Source organism: Cricetulus griseus, chromosome 3 (assembly GCF_003668045.3).
Source record: "Cricetulus griseus strain 17A/GY chromosome 3, alternate assembly CriGri-PICRH-1.0, whole genome shotgun sequence".
NCBI classification, from domain to species: domain Eukaryota; kingdom Metazoa; phylum Chordata; class Mammalia; order Rodentia; family Cricetidae; genus Cricetulus; species Cricetulus griseus.
The window spans coordinates 45,098,114-45,123,559 of NC_048596.1; the positions used below are offsets into that span (position 1 = coordinate 45,098,114).

Below are 25,446 nucleotides of genomic sequence, written 5' to 3' on the forward strand. Positions count from 1 at the left end.
CTCAGGTTTGCCTGTGTTCTGTGACCCCTGTCTACCTTTTTGGGTTGCTTCCTCAGCCTGAGCTGCCTTCTGCGCCTGCTCAGATGCCAATCCGTTCTCACTTCTACAGGGAAATGCTTATCATGCCTAAGAGTGTCTGAACTTTACTTACGGTTGTGATATGCCATAAAACAGTTTGTAGTGTTTAGTATTCTGTTCTTGTTTGCTCATAGTTTATAGTTTTCCTTTAAGGAATATTTGTGGGATCTGGGCTTTGTAGTGCACACCTTTAATCCCAGCATGTGGGAGGCAGAAGCTGGTAGTTCTCTGCCAGTCTGGTCTATAGAACAAAGAGAATAACAAGTCATGACCATCTCCAAGTAAAACAGCTGTAATGCCATCATGTTTTGTTTTGTTTTGAGACACAAGGTCTCACTATGTAGCTCTAGCTGGCCTGGAACTCACTATGTAGACCAGGCTGACCTCAAACTCAGGAAGATCCGCCTGTCTCTGCCTCCTAAACGCTGGCATTAAAGACATGTGCCACTGTGTCCAGTGATTTTAGTCTAAACTAACATAGACTGAGGACAGTGAGTAAACCAGGAGTGACCGAATTGACAGGATCTTGGTCTGACTGTGTGTCATTTCTCTTTTTTTTAGTTGTTTGTCAGGGTATAAAGAACTCTGTCACTCTCAAGACCGTCAACTTCACAGGATGTAATCTGACGTGGCAAGGAGCTGATCATATGGCCAAGATCTTAAAGGTGACTGTACATTCAGCCTTGAATGGATGATGTGGTTGAAGCACATTAATACTTTGGTATGGGGTTAAGGTGATTTTTTTTCTTATCCATATGGATAAGATTGCAATTTTAGTTTCATTGTATGATGTAGCCATTGTTTAGCTTAGCATTCTGATCCTTAAAGATACTCACTTAATCTTAGAAATAAGACTTTAAGCCAGGCAGTGGTAGTGCAGGCCTTTAATCCCAGCACTGAGGTAGGCAGAAACAGGTGGATCTCTGTTAGTTCGAGGTCAGCCTGGTCTACAGAGTGAGTTCCAGGACAGGCTCCAAAGCTATAGAGAAACCCTGTCTTGAAAAAAGAAAGAAAGAAAGAAAGAAAGAAAGAAAGAAAGAAAGAAAGAAAGACTTTAAATTATAATACTTTCTTTATTATTTTAGTTGTTGAAAATGTTGCAGCACTGAAAGAAACTATACTATTACAATCTCCAATTACTGACGTCTCTCTAACTACTGTGACTTACAAACTAAACTAATAAGAACAGTACATTAACCGGGCATTGGTGGTGCACGCCTTTAATCCCAGCACTGGGAGTCAGAGGCAGGTGGATCTCTTGTGAGTTCCAGGCCAGTCTTGTCTACAGAGTGAGTTCCAGGACAACCTCCAAAGCAATACAGAGAAACCCTGTCTTGAAAAAACAAAAAAAAGGGGGGAGGGGACAGTACATCAAATCTTTATAATTCTTACAACTACTACATTAGGACTGAAGTTACTTAACAATTTGACATGAAGCCTTTTTTGTAGGTTTCTTTGTTTGCTTGCTTGCTTGTTTGAGGCTAGTGGGGGTTGAGACAGAATAGTGCTGTGTGGTCCAGGCTGTTTGGACTTGCTGTGCACACCTACATACTGCCCTGGACCTTGCTTCAGTCCCATTCCTTCAGCCTCCCAATTGCAGGATTAGAGGTGTATGTCAACTCAGCTGGCTAATTTTTGTAGTTTGCTGGCATGGATCAAGGATAGAACTAAGACTGGGCAGTGGTGGTGCATGCCTGTAATCCCAGCACTGGGAAGGCGGAGACAGGAGGATCTCCATGAGTTCCAGGCCAGCCTGGTCTACAGAGCGAGTTCCAGGACAGGCTCCAAAGCAATATAGAGAAACCCTGTCTGTAAAAACAAACAAAAAGGATAGAACAAGACCCATAGACCAAATCTAGTCCATCACATTTTTTTGCAAGTAAGGGTGTTGGGAACACAACCTTGCCTAGTTGTCTGCATAGTAGTTGGCAAAAGTAGTTGGTTTCAGACCCACAGAGCAGAGAAAGTTTACTTTTGGACCTTTACAAAGTTAATACTTTGACCCTTGTGGTACATAGTGGATTCTGTTTTCTAGTGTGGCCACTCGATTTTTGTGAGGTTTTTGTTGTTGTTTTAATTTGGGGGAGTGGTATTTTTATACTGGGGATTGAACTATAACCTCACACTTTAGGCAAGTGCTCTACCACTGAAGGATATCCCATCTTTTTTTTTTTTTTTTTTTTGACTTAAATATTTTGAGACTGGTTCTCATTATGTTGCCTAGGTTAGCTTTGAACTCACTCTGTAGCCCTGACAGACACTGGACCTGTGATGTGCCTGCCTCAACCTACTAGCGGCTAGGATTACAGCCCTATGTAACCACTAGCCTAACTAAGTGTGTGGATGCTGAAGCCAGCCGGCCTAAATGAAAGCCCTGACACATTTAGCATCTGAGAGCATTCGAGAGCTGCTTCACCTCTGTAAAGTCACAGTTGACCCTGAGCGTCTCATGTGTAGTTCTCCCTAAGACAACATTGTGCAGTCCTCCTGGGATTTATTGTTTTCATGTGGTTATTTTCAATAGGAAAATAGCATTAACATTACTCCTGTCAGTGTCATGTCACAGATGGCTTTGCTCTTTTGATGTTCAAGCGGGGAGGTGTGGTTCCTTTTAACATCAGTGTCCCATGTTGGCAAAATTTCCCTGGTGAATACAGAGAATTGGTTATAGTCTTAAAGGCTAAAACTATGACTAAAAAACCATTTTTTCCTAATGCATGCCAGACTCTCTTTAAAGATGGTATGTGTGCCCTAAGAAGTACCTGAGAGCCATTGGGTTAAAAGATGATGTTGCAGCCTCTGTGTGTATCTTTTTATCTTGTAAAAGTTGTACCTGTTGGCCTAGCAGTTCAGTAGTAGAGCACTTCGCTTGGTGCGTCCAAGGCTCTGGATTTAATCCCCAACATCACACATGCACACACACAGATTCTGTTGTACATAAAACATACATAAGGTATTTATACAGCTTTGTGTAGTTTTTTGTTTTGTTTTGTTTTTTTTCAAGACAGGGTTTTTCTATGTTGCAGCCTTAGCTGTCCTAGAGCTAGCTTTGTAGGCCAGGTTGGCCTCGAACTCACAGAGATCTGCCTGCCTCTGCCTTCTGAGTGCTAGGATTAAAGGTGTGCACCACCACTGCCCAGATTTATGTATCTTACTAATAACCATGATACATATTAAATGTTTAAATTGTATTGGAAATCCCTAGAGGACAGGATAGAGTTTAGAAGTGTAGCAATGTTAAACCAGTTCTTTAACATGGCAGAAAAGGAAAGTAAAATTTTTGAAACTTTGGTGAATTATCAGTTTACATAACTATTGAGCAGCAGTTACCCATAACTATTATCACAACTTGAGTCCTGCGCTGGGACCTTCTGAGGGCAGACTGCTGGCATATTAGTACTTAGGTGTGGTATGTATAATCAGCCATGCCTAGTGCCCTTTAGGTTTCTTATTTCCTTCTCCAGCGCTTGACTCCATGCTGTTATCTTTGAAGTACCAGACCATGAGAAGGCATGAAGAAACCTGGGCTGAGAGTCTTCGATACAGGAGACCTGATTTTGACGGCATGGCTGGCTTAAGGCGCATCACGCTGAACTGCAACACACTAATTGGTGACCAGGGTGCAAGTGCTTTTGCAGACTCTCTTAGTGAGGATTTGTGGCTCAGAGGTAAGTTAAATGCACTTCAGAACTTATAAATCCTCTAATAGCTTTTATTGTATTTTTAAACTAAAGTCACATATATTCTCCACAGAAAACAGTTTTACCTGTAATCAAAACATCTAGGAGTAACTATTGTTCATTTAGGTATATTTTCAGCCTTTAAAAAATAGTTATGTCTGTACACTTAGAGATTATAGCAGTGGTTATAGCAAACTTGCTGGTTGTGTGTATGTGTGTGTGTCAGCAAGTAACCTGTTGTCTTTTGTCAAAAGCGCTTGACCTGCAGCAGTGTGGCCTCACTAGTGAAGGAGCCAAGGCTTTACTGGAGGCCCTAGAAACCAACAGAACCCTGGTCGTTCTGGATATAAGAAAAAATCTACTCATTGGTATGTCACCTCTTTAAAATTAATTACAAAATAACATAACAAAATGAATTTGTATATTTGAAATTTTTTTAAAAAACAATGTGTTTATATTCTAGTTTGTATTATGTGCTCTTAGCAGACAATGCATTGTTTTAGATGAACTGTACTGCGAAATTGTTCTGGTGGCCACTTGAATAAGTATGTGTCCAAACACTGATTCGGATACTGAGCTTATTGCAGTGTACAGCTAGACAAAGTCTTGCTCTCCATCAGTAAAGGAGTTCAAATGTAAATATATAAGTAGATAAGGAATTTCAAATAGTAGGAAGTGCAAAGATAATTTAAGAAGACAGATGGGTAACTCAACTGGAGAGCTGAAGTGTAAGTGGAAAACTGAGTGAGCATGACGTGGGTGTTCTGAGGGAGGTGCATTTTGGAATAAAGCATTCAGTGTATAGTACAAGATGGCAGGATGGATGGAGAGACGGCTGAGTAGTTAGAGCACTTACTGCTATTGCAGACGACCCAGGGTTGGTTCTCAGCTCCCATGCCACCTGTAACTCCAGTTCCAAGGGATCCCTTGCCCTCTTCTGGCCTCCCTGTCCACCTGCATAAACATGGTGCCAAAACAGACAAACATACAAATAAATTACTCAATGAACCTTTAAGAAAAAAAAAGAAAAAGAAGAAAACATGAGGGAAAACCCGATGTGCTGTGTGGTCAAACAGGGGCCAGGGCCTTGATAGTGTATGGTCTTCAATGCATGGCCCTCCTAGGTGAGCCGGCAGCCATACAAGGAGTCGAGGTGGAAAAAGCATAATCTGAGTGGTATTCAGGCAGATGAACTTGGTGTGGAGGATAGTAGTGGAGCCAGGGAGGAGAGAAGGGACAAGTTAGGAGGCTAGCACAGAAGTCCAAGCCAGAAGGAACTGTGGCATAGCTCACAGTGGAAGGCAGAGGGTGACAGAAGGTTGAAACAGGGAGTAAGAAGATTTGCAGATAGGTTAATGTTGGCTGTGAAGGAAGTAGTTGTTTTCAGATGTCCTGGAAAAGATGGTACTGCTGTTTTACTGAGAAAGGGAAGCTGGAGTGGAAGAGCATTGTAGAAGCCATATCAGGACTTTGGTTTGGCTGTGTTAATTGTCATTTAGTGCAACCTTTGGTTTTCTAGGCAGAGGTTTCCAAAGCCACTTCAGACCTAATGTGCTGGTGGGTGTAGGCAGAGTGTTACAATAAGCTAAGTCTGTGAGGGAGAGGGGTACTCAGAAGCAGATGTGAGTCGGTGCTTTAGTTTTATGGGAAAAATCAGCAGTTAGTTGGCTCCTGTTTTTAGTAGACCTGGTTGGTCACTGGAAGACAACTGAACAGTCTCCCTTTTCTTTTACTTTAGATCATTCTATGATGAAAGCGGTTATCAAAAGGGTTCTTCAGAATGGGAGGAGTGCCAAGTCAGAGGTATAACTCGTTTCAGTCCTATGAAAAGATTTTCTCTGTAATTACAATTTTCTTCTGCTTTTGGTAAAATTGTCAAGATCCTTTTCTGCTATCTGAAGTGAAATCAATGGCTTTGGTACATTGGTGGCATACTGGTGAGCACAGCTGCCTCCAGATCAGGTGGCTTTACTAGCTTGTTTTTATAAATATTGTATCATTAATTTGGGATCTGAGAACTGAAAATTGCAAAGCTTTATTAGTGTAGAATATCTTCGTCATGGCCACTTAAAGGGGAGTCCTCTTATGGTCTGTAGCTGATGTCACCTGACTTTCTCTTCCAGTACCAGTGGATAACGTCCCCATCAGTGAAGGAATCGTCCAAAACCGCTAAGCAGAAAAAGAGAACGATCGTCCTAGGAAACAGTCGGAAAGGAAAAGCCACCATTAGAATAGGTAACCGACTCTGTCCGTCTTGGCTTTTTAGTGGCACCAAAACTTACAGCTAGCATGTTTTTAGGACAATAATATTAAAGTCTCATCTCTTGGGTAATTACCAGTGTTGATTACAGCATATTCTGAGGCCCAGACTATAATTATTCTAGTCTAAGTTATGAAAATTCATGGCATGTAGAAATAGTAAATGAATCATTTGGAAGGATTTCTGTTTTTTTGTTTTGTTTTGTTTTCTTTAATTAACTACCATTACTGATTGAATTTTTATATGTAAAATAAATACTCATCCTCTTGACTGTTTCCTAAGTGGTGATGATTTCCTATAACATACAGTTAAGATTTAGAATTCCCCTTCGATGCAGGCTTAGCAAACAGTGCTGGGGACAGAATCCATGCATGGGAGGCAAGAGCTCTACCACCCAGCTACATGCACAGCTTGATTTTTTTTTTTTTTAAGTGACTGAATCAGGTAACACATTTCAGTGATGTAAAAACCTTGGTGTAAAGCAATTTGGAAGACAAGTTTTCAGACCTGGAGCTGGAACACATTAGGAAGGCTTGCTTTTTTTTGAGATTTTTTTTCGTGCTGTGTTGCCCAGATTGTCCCGAGACTTATGATCTTCTTGTCTCAAACTCTTGAAGTAGTTGGGATTTCAGGGAAACATCACCATGCCCAGCTTAAAAAAAAAAAAAAAAAATTATCTTAGTTATGATTTTGTGTGACAAAATTCCATGACTGAAAGAAGCTTGGGAATGAAAGGGTTGTGTCAGTTTACAACATCACAGTCCGTCAGCCAGGGAAGTCAGGGCAGAAACATGGAGGGAGTAGCTGATGGCAGGGATCATGGGGGATGCTACATACTGGCTTGATCCTCATGGCTTGTTCATCCTGCCCAGGGGTGGCACAAGCCACAGTGAGGTGAGCCCCATCAGTCATTAATTAAGAAAATGACCCACAGGCCATTGTTGTGGGGCCATTTTCTCGGTTGATGTTTCTTCTTCCCAAATGACTCTGGCTTGTGTTGAGTTGACATAAAACTAGCCAGCACAATTCTCTAGTGTGTGTTACAAGTTAATCTAAAAGTCAAGCCATGTATTAGTTTTGTAATTGAGTACAAACTGAAAGGTTCTTACTATAAAGGCAGAGGCAAGCGGATCTTTATGAGTTCAAGGCTAGCCTGGACTACAAAGTGAGTTCCAGGACAGCCAGGGCTACACAGAGAAACCCTGTCTCAAAAAACTGAAGGTGGGGGGGAAGGAAAGGACAGAAATGCAATTTTTGTTTTATTAAAAGATGTTTGTGGGTTCAGTGTGACAGTGCACACCTTTAGTGTTCAGGAGGCAGAGGTAGGTGAATCTCTTGAATTTGTGGCCAGCCTGGATTACATAGTTCCAGGCCAGTCAGAGCTACATAATGAGACCCTGTCTTTAAAAAGAAGTATCTTTGAATTAGGCAATTTATTTGTAGTAAGCAGTAGTGAGTGTCCTGAACAGTAGCCAAGTGCTTGCTGTGTCAAGAGGAAGTACAGGCTGTCTGCCCACTGTGCGATCACAGCAGTGATACTTCAGCAGTCAAACTGTGTGTAAGTGGGATTTGGAGTATCATGCTATTACCTAAAGTTTATGTCATGAGTAAGTCTTCTAAAAAGTACTTCAGTTGGTGCTTTGATACACATTATAAAGTGAAGTGAAAAGGATATGCAATGCGTGCATTGCTGTGGCTTTAGGAATGGCATGTAGCCAGGCATTAGACAATTAGAAGAGCAAGAATTTGCTTGTTAGTATTGTTGGAGAGAGTGGAGCTGTGGTTGCAGTTTACAGGCCACTGAGTAAGAGGAATTTTATTTCTTGGCTTTGTTGCTGTTTGCCTCAGTTACTTGGAGACATGGAGGTCAGCTGACCAGTGTCTTGCTGTGTAGAGTTCGGTAAGGACAGAGCCTGTATGTTAATTGTGTCATAGTTATGTGGGAATATATGTTCAAGAAGTTGATAAGAACTTTTATTTTACTACTTTTTTTTTCAGCTAACAAGATACATACAAACCTTTTTAGTCTTAATTAAAAATGTTATCGTTTTTCTGAAAAATCAAAGAAATGGGGTATATATACTGCCATAGACTGGAATGCTTGTTCTGTATGAAAAAACAAACATGGAAGTACTTGTGAGGTAGTGGCAGGAGAATCAGTTCAAGGGGATTTTCAGCTACACAGCAAGTTTGAGGTTAGCCTGGACTGCGTGAGACGCTGCCTTAAAAAATAATAGTAATAAAATAAAAAATGCAATAGCACAGGACGAACTGAGTTCCTGCAATTTAATAGTTACACTGATGTATGCAGAAAATGGCACAGGACTGTGGTGATTATCAGTGAGTTAGTTACACTGTATGAAATATCCACCTTGGGCCACTGAGACAGCACAGGGGAAGGCAATTGCCAGCAAGCCTAAAGACCTGAGTTCGATTCTCAGGACCCACATGGTGGAAAGATATTACTGACTCCTGCAAGTTGTCCTCTAATTGCCCACCTGCATGCCACAGCACACATACACAAATCAGTGTGCTTTTTTTTAAAATGACTTTAAAAGAAATATATGTGCTATATAACTACATGTGCTTCATTTTAGATGGCATCCTAGTACAACAAACCAGAGGGATATACACGACCATTCTATTTTACTTTTATTACTTTTTGTTCTTTTCAAAACAGGATCTTATTATGACTGGTCTAAAACTTTTGATGTCTAGGGATAAGATTAAATACAACTGATTTAGTAAACTTTTGTTATTTGTTCTCAGTGATATTAGAGACAAAAACTTAAAATGTGAACTTTAATATATGATTTCTTCTAATAATGTGTTAATATATGGGTTTAACTGCTACAAGTATTTCATGTTTAATTCTTAGTGTTGACTTTAAGGTAAGTTCCTCATTTCATCTTTGTGTGTGTGTGTGTGTGTGTGTTCTATACTCATGTGAAGACTGAAAGTCATCAAAATGAGGATAACATCCACTCAGTAACCTTCAGCCTTTTTGGGCAGGGATTCCTGTAATCCACACACTGTTAAGTCATAGGCAGGAGGGTCGTAAGTTCAAGTGTAGCCTGAATTAGACAGAGAAACCCGTTTTCAAAAAACAAAGTTTATAAATCACTTGTACTGTAATAGCCTTGGCATCGTAGTCAGTTATTCATTTGTGTTCTGTTAGGAGTGTGTGAATGGTAATCTGTAGTCCTTTAGTACATCTTGATTTTCTTTTATGTCTTCCTTGAACATAGGGTTAGCTACAAAGAAACCTGGGAATAATGGGAGAAAACACGGGCTCAGTAAAGACTGCTATGCCCCAGATCCTCTGCCACCAGGCGCGTCAGGTTTCCTGCCCTGGCGCACTGCAGAACGTGCAAGAAGAAACAGGTAAGGTGTTCTCTGTCATGTGCCTCAGTCCTGACTGCTGTCATTTAGGAGCTTCTGTTACATAGGAGTTCTCCTGTTGATTTCTTAAGTGGAAAGGGGTGACTCACGCATAGCCTCTGCAAAGGAGTGCCCTAAGGAAAGACAAAAAAGCAGACTGTATCTACCAATCCTCGGGAACCAGCTATGTTTAAGTAACCTGTCAGAATGACATTCTGCTTGGTCTGTTCAGGTTTTTTTCATAGGTGATTTAGAGGTATTTAGTGCTGTGGTTCTATATGGATAGTGTACATAATACAAATAAGTTTAATCATGTAGTGTGTATACATTAAAATATAACTTGTTGATATCCTTTTAGGGGTTTTCCATTGTTCAAAACTCGTGATATGCCTAACCTTCTGAAGGTATGTATCTGTCATGTTTCTGACATATAAGGGATTAGAGTAGAAGTGTAGGGTCAGCTGAATAGAGAGCTCTGTAGGATGGTTTTCCCTCCCTGACATAAATGTATTTAAAGCTCTCTGGATTCCTGGCTACCATGGTACAGTTACATGTATATGACACATACTTTGGGAGGCCCTTTGTAGATACTATTTCTACAAAAAAGATGATGCTTACAATAGGTTTGACCAGGGGATGACCACTCAAAAATGTTCCAATGTTGCTTTGGAGTATTATATGTATTTTACACACACGCACGCACGCACGCACGCACGCAATCATGCACAACACTCCACGTGTTCAAGTCAGGGTCACAAACAGTCCTTATCCCACTGCCTCAGTTCTGGATCAGGCTACTTCCGTCAGAGTGCTGTGTCACCCTGTAGTCATTCACGGAGGAGAACATCTAGTGTACCACCCTGTGTGTTGGTGTTACGCTGTATACACTAACACATTAGGAGGTCATCTCGTTCTGCCACTGAAGTTTTGCATATCCTGCAGAGTTGTCCCTAGACTGTGTACATTTTCAGTAGGGTTATGATCGTCACATTAGTTGTTAGCTAGAGGGACACCTCATTGAAACTAGACAGGAGAGTTACACTGTTACTACACTAGTCTAGGATGCAGAGAAGTGAAGGTGAGGTTTTTCTGGTGGGTTGTATATGTATGTGACTTAGTTTTTAAAACCATTCTACTATTTATCAATTACAGATAAGCTTATTGACCTTATATTCTATTCATTCTTTTCCCCTAAAAATTATACTTCCACACTCTTTATGTCTCACCTTAGAGTAAATTTATCATCCCCCGTACAAAAATTACCCTGAAAAGAAATGTTTATCCTGGATCTAAACTTGATTTATCTAGGTGGAATTTAGCAAAGTAATGTGGACAGTGCCAAACAATAATCAGCCTTATGCAGTACAGGGTTCTGTAGTAACAGCAAGAATAAGTTAGCAGCTAGGTGGTGGCCTTTAATCCCAGCACTTGGGAGGCAGAGGCAGGTGGATCTCAGTGAGTTTGAGGCCAGCCTGGTCTACAGAGCAAGTTCCAGGGCAGCCAGAGAGCTACACAGAGAAAACCCTGTCTTGAAAAAACTAAAAGAAAAAAAAAAAAGTTAGTGGCGGTTTCTGGTTGTTAACTGTGTTAGGCTAAGGAGCAATGAGATCCATTTATAGGTAATAACTTGGCATTTCAGACAGGTTGATTTAAGCAGATGGCCTCTAGTGTTTATTATTTGTCTTATGGCATTAAGTTTTATCCTCTTTATTTAAGCAATCAGATTTTCCTGTGACTGTGACAGTAGAGAGTCCGTCATCCTCAGAAACTGATGATTTTGAGGATTCTTCAGAAAGTGCCCATGAAGCACCTCAGAAAATCAGCATAAGACAAGATACATTACAGGTACACAGCTCTCCCTTCCAAGGTACAGAGGACCATTTCAAAGTGTAATTTGCTTCTTGGGGAAAGCATGATTGTGAAACAGGCCCAGGCAGCTCATTGGAATACTGTTTGTCCCTCTGTTCTAACTCTTACTGTACTTAGTGGTGAAGAGGAACAAGGTGAGATGACAGTGTGTATACTCCACAAAATAAAAAATAAAAATGTGGTACCAAGTTTTTCTCCTCTTCAAATCAGAATATTAGCTGTAAGGAGAACGTCAGTGATCATAAAATGAGCTTAAGGAAATTGAGTACTGTCATAGTCAGCTGATTCAGTGCTATGTGTGTGTAAGTGTACGTGCATACATAAATACATATGTGCATAACATACATGCATGCATGTGGAGGCCAGAGGCCTTGGTGTTAGGTTAGTCTTCAATTGCTATCAACACTGGGCTTGTTGTTTGCAGAGGTTGTTGTTTGGTTTTGAGACAAAGTCTTTCATTGGCCCAGAATTTGCCAATTAGGCTTGGCTTCCTGGTCACTGAGCCTCAGAGATCTTCCACTTGCTTGCTGGGTGCTGGGATTGTGAGTGTTCCCCACCACACCCAGCCTTTTTTCATGTTCTGATGATCCCACTTGGGTCCTGATGCAAGTGTGGCCTGACTTTGGCTGGGCTGTCTCCTGAGCCCAGTGCTGTTATTTTAAAGACTGGGAAATTGATAGTGCTAGCCAAACTCTTATCATAAGGGAAATATAACTTTGTTTTTAGTAGAAATAAAATTGAGAAGAGGTTCTTTTGTTTTAAGATAGAGTCTTACGTAGCTCCAGCTGTCCTTGACGTCGTTGTACCTCAGTCTGGCCTTGGATTCCTGGTCTTCTCCTAGCCTCCCATGTAAGCCACCGCACCTGGCCTTGGAAAAACTTTTGCTAGTGATGTTCCCCTTTCACAATTTAAAAAATTTAGAAACTACATTTTATTTTATAACTCAGTATCTAATGTCATTCTCATTTTTCCTGTTTGGATAGGCAAAAAGGAAAATTAACGTAAATTAATTTTTGTACTTATGCATGCTGTTTCTTTGGGCGCTAAGTCAGAGCTGATTTGTAGTAGGTTGTGGGAGACTTTGTCTTTAGGAAGGTCGTGGCTTTTCTTGTGTTATGTATAGTTAGGGGAAGCTGCTGGGGACTCGGGTTTGAACTCAGCCTTGTGCTGTTCAGCACACACACACTACCACTGAGCCACACCAACAGTGACTGCTTAAAACTGGTACTGTCTCAGTATAGAACTTAGAAATCTAGAAGTAGCTCTATGTTTGTTACTTACAAATGTAAGTAACAATCCCAGCACCCAGCAGGCCTTCACATTTCTGAGAGCCAGGACATCCAAAATCAAGGTCCAGCGGGTGTGCTGTCATAAGGATTTCTAGTTCATGGATGGCACCTTCTCAAAATGTCATTACATGGTTGAAGGACAGTTACCTATTTTTTTAAATATGGTTGCTGCCATCAGTATTTGATATAAAAATTTAAAACCAGGGCTGGAGAGATGGCTCAGAGGTTAAGAGCACCGACTGCTCTTCCAAAGGTTCTGAGTTCAATTCCCAGCAACCACATGGTGGCTCACAACCATCTGTTATGAGATCTGGTGCCCTCTTCTGGAGTGCAGATATACATGGAAGCAGAATGTTGTATACATAATAAATAAATAAATAAAATCTTTAAAAAGTTTTTTTTTTTTTAAACCAGCTGGGGGATATAGCTTCCCTTCTCTGGCAAGCACATAATACCCTAGGTTCAGTCCAAAGCATTACCCACCCCCAAAGATATAAATACCACAACTTAATTTTTTAAAATTAAAATTCACAATACTTCTAAAGAGAATCACTTAAAGTGATTCTTTAATAACTTAGAAAATTATACATTCTTGGAAGAGCTCCTGTGTGGACCATTTGGGAACACTTCATCTTGTGAGTCAGCCCCTACAGTTTGTTCTTAGTTCTTTATTGCTAAGACGCAGAGGGAAGTAAAATGTGTTGTGTTGGTTTCCTTCACCAGCAGTTTAAGAGAGAGGGTTGTGGGTTTGTAATGTATTGTTTTCCTTCTGTTTGTCCTAAATGCTGGAGACCACACTTTATGCATGCTATAAGCATGCTTTCCACTGCTATGACCCAACCCAGGAGATAATGTGTCAAAAGTGTTTCAAGTCACTGAGGAAGACCATGAAAGGTTCAGGCGTTATGCTGGCCTGCCTCTGTTACCTGCCGGAATCTGCTCAGGCAGTACCCGGATCAGCCCAGGGTTCCATGGGAAGGAACTAAGTCTGCACACAGGTGCAAAGGACCCCTTTAAAAGACAGACCCCTGTCCATTTACGTTCTCTCTACTCTCTCCTGCTCTTCTTTTCTCCCACCTATTCTCTCTCTCTCTCTCTCTCTCTCTCTCTCTCTCTCTCTCTCTCTCTCTCTCTGGCGACCGGCCATGGCGGTCAGCCATTAACCCTGTTTCTCTTCTTTCTTAGTCTCTCTACTCTGCCAGGCCTACAATAAACTGGTTAATATGTCTAATAGTCTCATGTCTCATCTTGCGGCCCCCTCTTCTTTTATTTCTAATTTAAGCAAAGGAATAACATTTGGCACCTAAGCAAAAGAATAACAATCCAAGGTTAGGAATTTAAGCTAGACAGCTTCTTACTCAGGGTGTGCTGAGGACCCTCACAGCGTGTCTTCATTTTGAGAACAGCTAAAATGTGTAAGCCCACAGTAAAGACAGTAGAAGGGATTCTTACTTAACTAAAAGGGGAAGGTGGGGAGAAGGAAATGTAACTGAGTCTGTCCAACATGGGAAGCTATCACTTGGAATAAGCGCTGGGGCAGCTTGGAGGGAACCTAACTGTGCTAGGGTGCTCCCTGCTGGTCTGAGAGTGCTAAGGGTGCTCCCTGCTGGTCTGAGAGTGCTAAGGGCCATTGTGTGAGTATTCACTGATGACTTTTGTTCGATGCACATTTTGGCATATCAGTTATTTTGTGGTTAAAAGCCTGCCGCTGGATTACTGAATGTGTGAGTGGGAACGGACTGTCTGATTATAAACCTGTCTATCTTAATTGAATTCACATGGGCATTCATTCTGCATTGACCAACGGTATATTCCAAGCACTCTTGAGTTTGTATCTGTTACTTCACTTAATCATCGTGTACTTATTCTCCAGTCTATGGATCAGGACCCAGAGTTACAGAATTTTCCAGCTAATGGCCAGGACTTTGTACCAGAGAATCTTCAGTGTTTAGGAAAAAGTAATCAACAACCAAACTTTAACTACTGATTACTAAACAAAGAAATGGAGATTGAAGGAAGAGGGCATGCTTCTACCTGTTCATTTGAAGAAAACTACATTCTTAAACACATCTTCTATGGCCAGGGCTTCTTCATTCTTTATTTTTTGCCTGCTTACTTTGTGCAAGGCACAGGAGGTGATAGGATAAATGCTTAATAAAACATGTTTCTCTCCTTCACACATCTTGCAGCTTACATGGGAAAGTGATAGTCATAGTAGATGAGACATACTAGAGTATGTGTTACTAGAGTAGGCTGTGTTACTGGTAGCAGTGTCAAATCCTAGGACAATATCAGAAAGCTCTTAGGATACGGGTATTTCGGGGCCTTAAAGATGTCCATTTGATGCACACTTCTAAATCTCAGGAGGCTCAGGCAGGAGAATGGAGAGTTTGAGGCCAGACGTGGCTACATAATGAGCCATTATCTCACGAAGAGTGCTGAGAGAAGGAACACTATACAAATGTGGTGTTGTGTCTGATCTTCCCACAAGGGGGAGAAGCTGTTTCATGTCATTACCCTTGGCTGTGCTGTGGAGAGCCAGTCAGAAATGGTGATGTGGAGAGACTGTTGTCACTGATTGGGTGGGACTTTGCAATGCTGCCACTGTTACACAGTCATCCATGCCCCTTTAGCCTTCATTAGTGCCCTGTAAGTGAGCCCATTAAAAGCATTGGCAAAGCAAAGGCAAAGTGTAGCCTCCTTTCTCCAGTTGTGGTGTATTAAAGCCATTATGTTAATCACAAATACCGGAGTTGGCAACATCTTTTCCTCCTTTTCCAGAAAAGCTTGGTTAGTTTTAACATTAAAGAACAGGATTGTGCTAGTGAGGTGGCTCAGTACATGAAGGTGCCTACTGCCAGGCCTCATGACCTGAGTTCAGTCCCAGAATCCCCATAGTGGAAGAGAAGTTGTTTCTGACCTCCGTGTATGCACCGTGGCACATGTGTGCACACACATGCACGCATGCACTCAGCGTGCGCACACACATAACATGGCATAAAATGTACCTAACGTTTTATTTTTAGAAAAGGTTATTTAATCTTGTCTGTGGCCTCAGAAGTTAAGGTGTATTGATCTTATAAAGAGGCCTTGAGTTCAGTTCCTATCACCTTGTCAGGTGGCTCCCAACCACCTCTAGCTCCAGTTCCAGGGGATCCAGTGTGCTTTTCTGCCCTCCGCAGTCACTCTACACACATGCAGAAATCTACCCCATCACACATGCGTAATAAAAGTTTTTAAAGATCAATCTTTAAGGAGAAAAAGAATTTGACGTTATTAAGGCATTTAATAATGTTCAGACATACATTCTGATTGTAAAAGTACTCAATTTTCCATTAAAGGACGCTTTTAAAGCAGTTTGTTCAAAGGAAAACAATATGGAGATTGAATATTTCATATCTCTGTTTTCCATAAAAATATAACATTACTTTGTAGAAGATTTTTTAAAATTTTATGTACATGAATGTTTTGCATTCATGTATATATGTGTACCACAGGTGTAGGGCCTCTGATCCCTTGGAACTAGAGTTTACAGTTGTGAGCTGCCATGTGGGTGATAGATATTTAACTACTAAGTCATCAATGGATCCAAACTAAACTTTTAAATTAAAATTCTGCTTAAGTAACTGTTTAGAAGCCTCTAAATTATAAACCCAGGGGCTGGAGAGAGGGCTTGGCATTTAAAGCACTTGCTGTGAAGGCTTAAGGGCTGGAGTTTGAATCCTAGAAACCAAATAAATGTCAGGTGTGTGTGATGGCCCACCTGTAATTCCAGCCTCAGAATGTGGAGATGCAGTCCTCAGAGCAAGCTGACCAGCAAGACTACCTGTGTCACTGAGCTCTACATTTGATTAAGAAGCCTGCCACAGGAAATAAGGTAGAGCAATGAAGGGCAGGTCCTGACATCAGCCTCTGGCCTCCCCAAGCGCGCGTGAACACACACATACACAAATATAAAGCCAAGTGTGCGGGACATACCTGTAATCAGGGACATGCCTGTAATCACAGCACTTCTGAGGCTAAGACCTAGAGATCCAGGCCAGCCTGGCCTGTCTAGTGAGACCATGTCTCAAAAGAACTGACTAAATATAAACATATTGTGATGTCTTAATAAGTATGAATTTTGTTTATATTAAATAACCAAGCACTAAAATATAGTGGATTATGACAAAAGAAGTTAAATCTTTTTTATTTCTAAGAACTTGAGTAATTTGTTGCTACAAATTTGATGGTTCAATACATCACCATTTTATGAGCTCACAGTTCTTAAGTAAAAGTCCAGACAGGTCACAAAACTGAAACCATAGTGTGGGCCAGACTGTTACCATCTGGCAGTGCTGGCAAGGAATCATCTTTCAGGCTTGCTGGTATTGACATAATTTGACTCTTGAAGGCCCATTTCCTTGCAGGGAACCCTAACATATCCTGTATGCCATCTCCTCCTCTTTAGAGGATGTAATGGAAAACTTCTCTGATGTCTTAACTCCTTTTATACTAAAAACCCTTTTCATGAAGAGCCTGATACCTTTTATTATAGTAATTTTATTATTATTATTACTGTTATTTATCGTCTCCTAACGATGTCATAGCCGCCCTGACTTAAGGTCACTTGCTGTGAAGGCTTTACTCTCACATCCCTCACAGCAGCTCCCACGTTAGTGTTGGCGTTAGGGAGCTACTCCAGCAGTGGGGAGCCTTAGGGACTGTCTCAGGATTTTATCTGCCACAGTCACACCCCCGTTATCAAGAACCATAGAGTCTCAGTTCCTGAAATGATGGACAGGTTTTTTCCTAATCTTGATAAAGAATAAGGTCGGTCATTATGCTCTGAGGACTGCTACCTGTTCCTGCTCCTGAATTCAAAGCCAGCTGCACAACTGACAAGGGTGTGTTGCTCTGCTTCCTCTGCCTAGCTGTTTCTCCTACTTTTCATGTAGGATGTTGATGGTTAAGTTAGGGAGTACCTAGAAAACTGAGAATAATGCTTGGCCTACAATATAGTGCTTTAGAAGTGTTTACATTTTTTTAAAAATTTATTTATTAGTTCTAGTTAGGGAACAAGCTTGTTTCACATGTAAGTCCCTTCTCCCTCTCCCTCCCCTCACCCCCATCCCTCCTCCCCCACCCCCAGCCTACCCCCACTCCATCCACCTACCACTCCCCAGGCAGGGTAGGGCCCTCAACGGGGGCTCTGCAAAGTCCACCAAATCTTCCTGTGCTGGTCCTGGGCCGTTCCCCATGTGTCCAGGGCCAGAGTGTATCCCTTCACGTGGGATGGGCTCTCAAAGTCCCTTCTTGTACCAGGGAAAAGTACTAATCCACCACCAGAGGCTCCCTGGAGTGCAGAGGCCTCCTTATTGACATCCATGTTCAGGGGTCTGGATCAGTCTTGTACTGGCCTCCCCGACAGCATCTGGGGTCGATGTGCTCTCCCTTGTTCAGACCAATTGTTCCTGTGGGTTTCTCCAACCTGGTACAGACCCCTTCACTCTTCATTCCTCCCTCTCCTCAACTAAATTCCCGATTTCAGCTCAGTGTATATCTGTGGGTGTCTGTCTCTGCTTCCATCAGCCACTGGATGAGGGCTCTAGTTCCTGGGTCAGTCGGCGGAATCGGTGTTTACATTTTTAAGTATGCATTTTTTGTTGCAGTTAGAAGGTTCAGGTGTGTTAAGAATGTTACAGACCCTGGGTAGTGGCACACGCCTTTAATCCTGCACCGGGGAGGCAGAGGCAGATGGATCTCTGAGTTTGAGGCCAGCCTGGTCTATAGAGCATTCAAAGCCAGCCTGATCTACAGAGTGAGTTCCAGGACAGTCAGAGAGCTGTACAGAGAAACCCTGCCATGAAAAACAAAAAACAACCCCCCTCCCCCCAAAAAAGAATGTTACTGAGTTTTCTATTATGAGGAACCCAGAAACATTTTCCTTTCATGGCTTTAATTTGTTATTGGTGATTCACTAACTCTGTTACATGCATATGCTTTTTATAGTAAGCACTGCAACTCAAGTTAGAGTGGGATTCAAGTGAGTCTGTAATGTATTCATTTGATACATTTTAGTAATTAACTGCACTAGCTGGTATGAGTACATGTAGTTAGTTAATGATGTATGTCATTGTACTGTCTAAGGTTACTTCTGGCTCTGTCCCTAAGTTCTTTGTGGACTGTGTAATGGGACAGTTGAGGCATCAGAGTGTACCTTAATTACCATTTCTTCATACTAGGAGAAACTGAACGAATGCCTACAGCAGTTGAAGGAGGAAAGGGTGATCCGGCTTAAGGCTGACAAGCGAGTCAGTGAGGTAAGTACGTCTTAATAAACTTTAAAATACTTAAAAATAATAAGGTATGCTGTATTGTGAACTGAGTTGCACCATTCCAACCTTGCATTCATTTAGTGTCATGTAATTATATTCCACAAAGTATTTTCTTAAAAATGTAACAAGTAGCTTGCCCTCCCCCGCAGCTTTTGAGTGCCAAGTATGAAATGTATTTATTATGCTTATACTGTGTGTATAAGAGTTGGTGAGGCTGTCTTCTTATAGAATTAGGAAAGCAAACAATGTATAAAGTCTTAAGAGGATGGACACTGTGGTACATGGCTAAAGACTAGGGGATTCTGCCTAGCCAGACTTGGTAGGTTGCTTGTGTTTTTCGTTTTTTGTTTTTTTTTTTAAGACAAATAAAAATTACAAGTCTAGGATAATGAAAACCTCATAAGAATGCCATGGGAGATAAATGTCTGTACCACGAGTGCTATAATACAGCATGAGGTGGAGCCTCCATAGGTCCCATGGTGGGCAAGGGACAAACACACCAGGCAGACAGAGCTTAAGTGGGAAGTTTGGGGGCGGGGGAGAGGAAAGGGAGTGGAGAAAGAAGGGAGAGGGGATGGAGAAGAGAAAGAGGGAGAAAGAGAGGAAGAGACAGGAAAAGTCCTTTGTCTGCTCCTTCAGAGGAACAGGAAAGACAGCGGAAGTGGGTGGAGTTTTCCTTTTAAAGAGACCTTTGCACCTTCGTGCTGACTACTAGTGACATAGCAGCCATAGCACCCTGGGCTGGCCAGGGTACAGATGACAGGCCAGCATAATGCCTGAATCCTAACAATGAGAACTGAACTACACCATTAGACTGATTTGCATTAAACTAACAAGTTTTACAAGTAATTTTCTTCTCTCTTTTTTTTAAAACTACAAAGTGAGTGTAAGAAGACTTCAAAATGTATGTATTGTACTAAAGGACCTGTGTGTTCATTATTAAGTATTGAACACGGGGTGATATATGGCAAAAGTACATCAGGAGCACTTGCCTTTCTGAGAAACACCAGGGTTAGGTTTGATGTGTTGTATGAGCAGATGAAGGAAGCAAGAAGCCACAGAGAACTGCTCAAGTAAGTGGAGAGTGGTAGCTGTGCAGGACTTTAACACAAGTACAAGAAATACATCTGGGGCGGCAAGATGGCTCAGTGGGTAAAGGCACTTGTCGCCAAGCCTAACAACCTGAGTGTGATCCCTAGTTGTTACATGATAGGAGAGAACTGACTCCCAGGAGTTGTCCTTGTGGCTTCCACATGCATATTGTGGCACATGTACATGCCTGTGTGTGAACACATACACACATGTAGAAAAATTGTTTGGTTTGTGTCTTAGGTAGGGTTTCTATTGCTGTGAAGAGACACCATGACCACAGCAACTTTTTTCTTTTAATAATTTATTTAACTTTATTTTATGTGTATTGGTGTGAAGGTGTCAGATCCCCTGAAACTGAAGTTTGTGAGCTGCCATGTGGGTGCTGGGAATTGAACCCGGGTCCTCTGAAAGAGCAGCCAGTGCTCTTAACTACTGAGCCATTTCTCCAGCCCCCACAGCAACTTTATAAAGGAAAATGTTTAATTGGGGCTAGCTTACAGTTTCAGAGGTTTAGTCCCTTATCGTCATGGTGGCAAGTGTGCATCGTGCAAGTAGACAGAGTGCTGGAGAAGGAACTGATATGTCTACATCTTGTTGCAGGGAACAGGAAGCAACTGTGACACTGGGTGGAGCTTGAGCATAGGAGACCTCAAAGCCCATCCCCACACTTCCTCTAACAAAGCCACACCTATTCCAACAAGGCCATACCTCCTAGTAGTACCATTCCCTATGGGGGCCATTTTCTTTCAAACCACCACAACTTGTTAAAATTAATCCCTAATGCATTAATTACAGCAGGATCATAGTTTGGTCAGACTGTTGTATTTTCTAATAAAAGGTGAAACTTGGGTGGCTAATTCTCTGATATGCAGTGATCCCGTATGAATTTAAATAGTTCGGGATATGATCTTTGAAAAATCATTAGTAAGACAATAACTTTATTTTCATCTACTTGTTATAATTTCAACAAGTGTCTCGAGGTGAAGATTATTGTGTCATGGTTATTGTCTTCATTGATTAAGTACTAGATTAATTATAAATTAGTTACGTTTTTAAATGTTTTAGTTTAGATGTTAAACATTTTCTGTAGATGATCGTGAGGAAAATCATACTGTTGTGTTTTCAACCTTGTTTTGTAGCTGGAACATGAAAATGCCCAGCTGAGAAATATAAATTTCTCCTTGTCTGAAGCCCTCCATGCACAATCAGTGACAAACATGATCCTGGACGATGAAGGTGTCTTGGGCAGCATTGAGAATTCTTTTCAGAAGTTTCACGCTTTCCTGGACCTCCTTAAAGATGCCGGGTATATCTGTAGGGTGGGCATTCTCTCTTCAGTGGCTTTAATGGTAGCTTGCTGAGGAACTGAACACTTCTTAGCTTCCACGAGTGATACTAATATGTGATTATCAATATGTTTGATTTGTTTTTTAATGGAGAATTCCTTTTAAAAGAAATATGAAGTGGTAAATCTTCCTCACTAGAACACCCATCATAAGCAGTTAATAAAGAATAATTGGTATTAGTGAAGACTAAATTAATGTCATTGGGCATACGAATTGTTTAGTTTTGTCTTCTATAAATATACCCCTTGGCGAATTAAAAAAAAGACTAAATTAAAGATAACTTTTTATTGAAAATATTTAGAGTATATAGGAGATTTCTTGCCTTTTATTCATTTTGCCTGTTAAGTAAGTTTGAGTCAAATTCTTGGCCCTAGGCTTTAGGATGGTAGTTAATCTCCAGGGGTGCTGTAGACACAGGAATAGGTCAGTGGTTCTCACCTGAGAATTGTAAAGTCAAAAGAAGATGCAAGTCAGGTAAGACACACACCTGTAGTTCAGCACTTGTGTGGTGGTGGAAAAAGCTCCAATCAGGAATTACAGATAACCCTTGACTGCATAAAAACTTAGAGTCCAATTTGTGTTTCATGAGTCTCAAAATCAAACTGAAACGATGTTAAAAGAGAGAGCTGAAGGTAGTTGATAGAGCAGTGTTTTGGGGGAACAGCCCGGGGCTGGAGAAGAGGGAAGCCAAGAAGAGGGTCAAATGCACAGAGATGGTAGAGGTTGAGGCTGTTGAGACAGTATTTACAATGAAGGGGTATGGTTGCTACAGAAAATCAAGTGATATTTAATGTGTTATTGAGGTGAATAGGGTGCTGAGAGGATTGGATGATCTGATCCAGTGGTCTCAGAGCATGAGTGAAAGGTGGCAGTTGGCATGGGTCTGTTGTCTGAAGTAGGCTTCCAGCTTTTAAGATTTTAAATCTTGGCGTTCATTTATACATGTGTTTCATGCTTGCAGGTGTGGGTGAATTTAAGTTGTTCCTAAGTGATTGCCTTTTCCTCCTCTCTGCAGACTTGGGCAACTTGCCACAATGGCTGGTATAGATCAGTCAGATTTCCACCTAGTAGGTCGTCCCCAGATGAATTCTACTGTTAGTGCACCTGTGGAAGAGCAGATAGCTCTCGAGGAACAAAAGCCAGATCTGGAACAGACTGCTGTGGGACAGATGCAGAATATTCAAGTAAGTAGACCCGGCAGACCTCGGTTCAAGCCATTAGCAAGAGTTTCCCCAGGCCAGAGAAAGTAACGCTGGTCTATCTCCGGCAGAGTTAAGTTTGTGCCCATTTCCTGAAACTGCATCATTGTCAGTAAGAAGATGGGGCTAGGCATAGTAGTGCATGTTTTTCATCCAGCCCTTGGGAGGCAGGGACAGACAGGTGTCTGTGAGTTTGAGGCCAGCCTGGTCTACATAGTGAATTTCAGACCAGCCAAGGCTACAAAACGAGACCTTATCTCAAGGGAAAAAAGGCCAAAACTGGAAGGTTTTTGATAATTTATACTTAGAATAAGTTATCTTTCGTAAAGAAAGAATTTCAAGAATAAAATAATCGGAATTGAAAGTGTTATAAATGTCTCACTGTATTCATGTCTCGTCTAGGTCTTTATCTATATGCAGTCAGCTTACAATGAAGGGACACTGATGAAGGTACAAGTCCTGGGGCAGAGAGCTTTTAACACAAGTAATCTAGACAGACCTAGCAAGCAGTGTCTCATAGTCGCCCAGTTACCGGATGGGGTGGGCTGGCTGGCATAGGCTGGCACAGGACCCCCTGATGTGGTTTCTTCTGCCTCACTAAGAGCCCATCTCCCAGCAGCCAATCTAAGACTTGTCTGAGGAGCTACTGTCTTGAGAACTCAACTCGGTCACGTCATACAGGTCATGCTTCTCACGTATGCACAGAGGCTAGAAACTAGGTTTCTTAGAAATGGTTTTATTTATTTTTAATATGGGAAATGGAAGAGAATCATATAAAACACAAAATTCCTCCAAAGCTACACAGAGAAACCCTGTCTTGGAAAAAAAAAAAAAAAACCACAAAATTCTAAGAACACTGTATGACTAACTCTGGATACACACACACACACACACACACACACTGAATTTTGAGTTGCCAGTCACATGGCATTATGTAATTAAGAAAATGAGTGACCATAAAATCATCTGAGTGGCCGGGTGTTGGTGGTGCATGCGTTTAATTCCAGCACTCAGGAGGCAGAGGCAGGCGGATCTCTGTGAGTTCGAGGCCAGCCTGGTCTCCAGAGCGAGTGCCAGGATAGGCTCCAAAACTACACAGAGAAACCCTGTCTCGAAAAACCAAAAAAAAAAAAAAGAAAAAAAAAGAAAAAGAAAAAAACCAAAATCTTCTGAGTGGTGAGCTGACTGCTTAATAAGGTCACAATTACAGGGAGAGAGAGAGATGGCATGGCTTAAGAGAGCTACTCTTCTTCCACAGGACTTGAGTAGAGTCCCGAGCATCCTTGTTGGGGGCTCACAACCACCTGTAACTATAGCTCTGTGGGCTCCTGTTCCCTCTTCCAACCTTTGCAGTTGTGTACACATTACACACATACACACTGCTAACTAAAAATAATAAAAATAAAATTGAAAAGCTCAGTTATAGTGAAGTTTCAGTCTTCAGTGGCTTGCTTTGTGTACTGAAGTTTTGTTTTCCTTGTAGTTTCAGAAGATTAGAGATGATGCTAGGATTCCTTTGCCTCTCGACACCTCCCAAGTTCCCATTTCTACAAGAGAAGCATCGGTAGCCTCCAGAGACCACCTGGGAGCCTCAGCCCCTGAGCCGCAGGAGGGATCTGCAGTAGGACTCGCAGCTAGGACAGGTTCCCCTTTAGCAGATGGCATTTCTGGAAGCGGGAGTCAAAGGGAAGAAGCGGTGTTGTCCAAACACAGCAGATGTTCAGAGAAAGCTAGTGGGAAGAATGAACACTCCAGAAAGAGCGCCCCTGAGAAGCACTCCGGGAAGGACCTGCTCTCCGACCCTGGCTCCCCTGTGAACTCAAAAAGCAAAGGTATCGGGGACAACCGATCCTTGCTTAATGAGCCAATTAAAAGTGAATCTTTGAAAAAACACATTTCTGTCAAGAAAGAAAACAGAATAGTGACTGTCTCATCCAAGACAATCAAAAGTAAACCCAATCCTGTAGAACATTCTGAAAATGATACTCTTGGGTCTGATTTTGAATTTCAGGAAAGCATCCATTCATCAGCACGCACCTGACGTAGGTCTAACCTTTGAAATTATGATTTTGCCTTCAATTTTTAATAAATTTTCTTATGTTTTTATTATAGTGTGTGATAAAATACAGAGCTGGAAACACTATAAGGCAATTTGTCTGTACTACTATTTAAAAACCATATTTTTTTCTTTTTCACTTGTATAATTCATGTGGCACATATTTATGGAAGGCCTAATTTATAAGACACTTTCTGGGTGTGACGGCTTCCAGCAAATAAGATTTTACCCTTGTGGAACTGCTACTAAGTGGAGGATAAAAAACAGTAAGGCAGGGGTGTGGGGCTAGAAAGAGAGGAGAGTGAATTAACTGGATGACTGCAACATTGGTTAAGTGTTGGAGGAGTCCCATGGCTGGACCCCGCTTGGCATTTCCTAATTCCTACTAGAGTATCAGGCATCTTCTAGGTCCTTGACTATGGTGAAGTTTGCAGCAGCTTTAGTAAGGGTTTGCTAGGTCATTTTGTAAATAAATTGGAGGAAACAGTATATGAATGGCCTGAGATTGAAACAACTTAGAAATTGGTGGTACAGATGCAGTTTGGACTGGATCCAGTGCCCTGAACCATTTAATTAATTACCCTGTTCCCAGTTAGTTGCAGGATAGTTCAAGGAAGCTGCCAAAAAAAAAAAAAAAAAAAAGCTATTGGACAAGAGCAGGGCTGTCAGAGGCAGATCTGTCCCTATCCCACCTGGGCAGAATATGAACTTGCCTCTAGACTAATTATCCCTGCCTGGCAAGACAGATAAATCCTTTGCTACAACCAGACTTCGTCGGAGGTGAGATGTGAGAAAAGCTAGGGCTGTTAGTTCTCTTGTACACAGCCCTGCCTGACTGTTGAGTAGGCTGTGAGTTGGTTAATCATGGATTGAGTATCA

The 25,446-nt window shown here is 41.6% G+C and overlaps 1 protein-coding gene across 1 annotated transcript in view; it reads left to right on the forward strand.

Annotated features, from left to right (window-relative positions):
* The window catches only part of Cep78 (centrosomal protein 78), a 28,056-nt gene extending 3,402 nt beyond the window's left edge, over positions 1-24,654 (forward strand). The window contains exons 4-15 of the mRNA XM_027406581.2: positions 640-743; positions 3,572-3,746; positions 4,013-4,126; positions 5,497-5,561; positions 5,882-5,993; positions 9,267-9,402; positions 9,758-9,803; positions 11,116-11,244; positions 18,782-18,859; positions 21,106-21,272; positions 22,328-22,496; positions 23,995-24,654. Coding sequence (XP_027262382.1) covers positions 640-743; positions 3,572-3,746; positions 4,013-4,126; positions 5,497-5,561; positions 5,882-5,993; positions 9,267-9,402; positions 9,758-9,803; positions 11,116-11,244; positions 18,782-18,859; positions 21,106-21,272; positions 22,328-22,496; positions 23,995-24,552 — 1,853 coding nt within the window. The 3' untranslated portion in view covers positions 24,553-24,654. The remainder of the gene's footprint in view (positions 1-639; positions 744-3,571; positions 3,747-4,012; positions 4,127-5,496; positions 5,562-5,881; positions 5,994-9,266; positions 9,403-9,757; positions 9,804-11,115; positions 11,245-18,781; positions 18,860-21,105; positions 21,273-22,327; positions 22,497-23,994) is intronic.
* Positions 24,655-25,446: the final 792 nt, after the last annotated feature.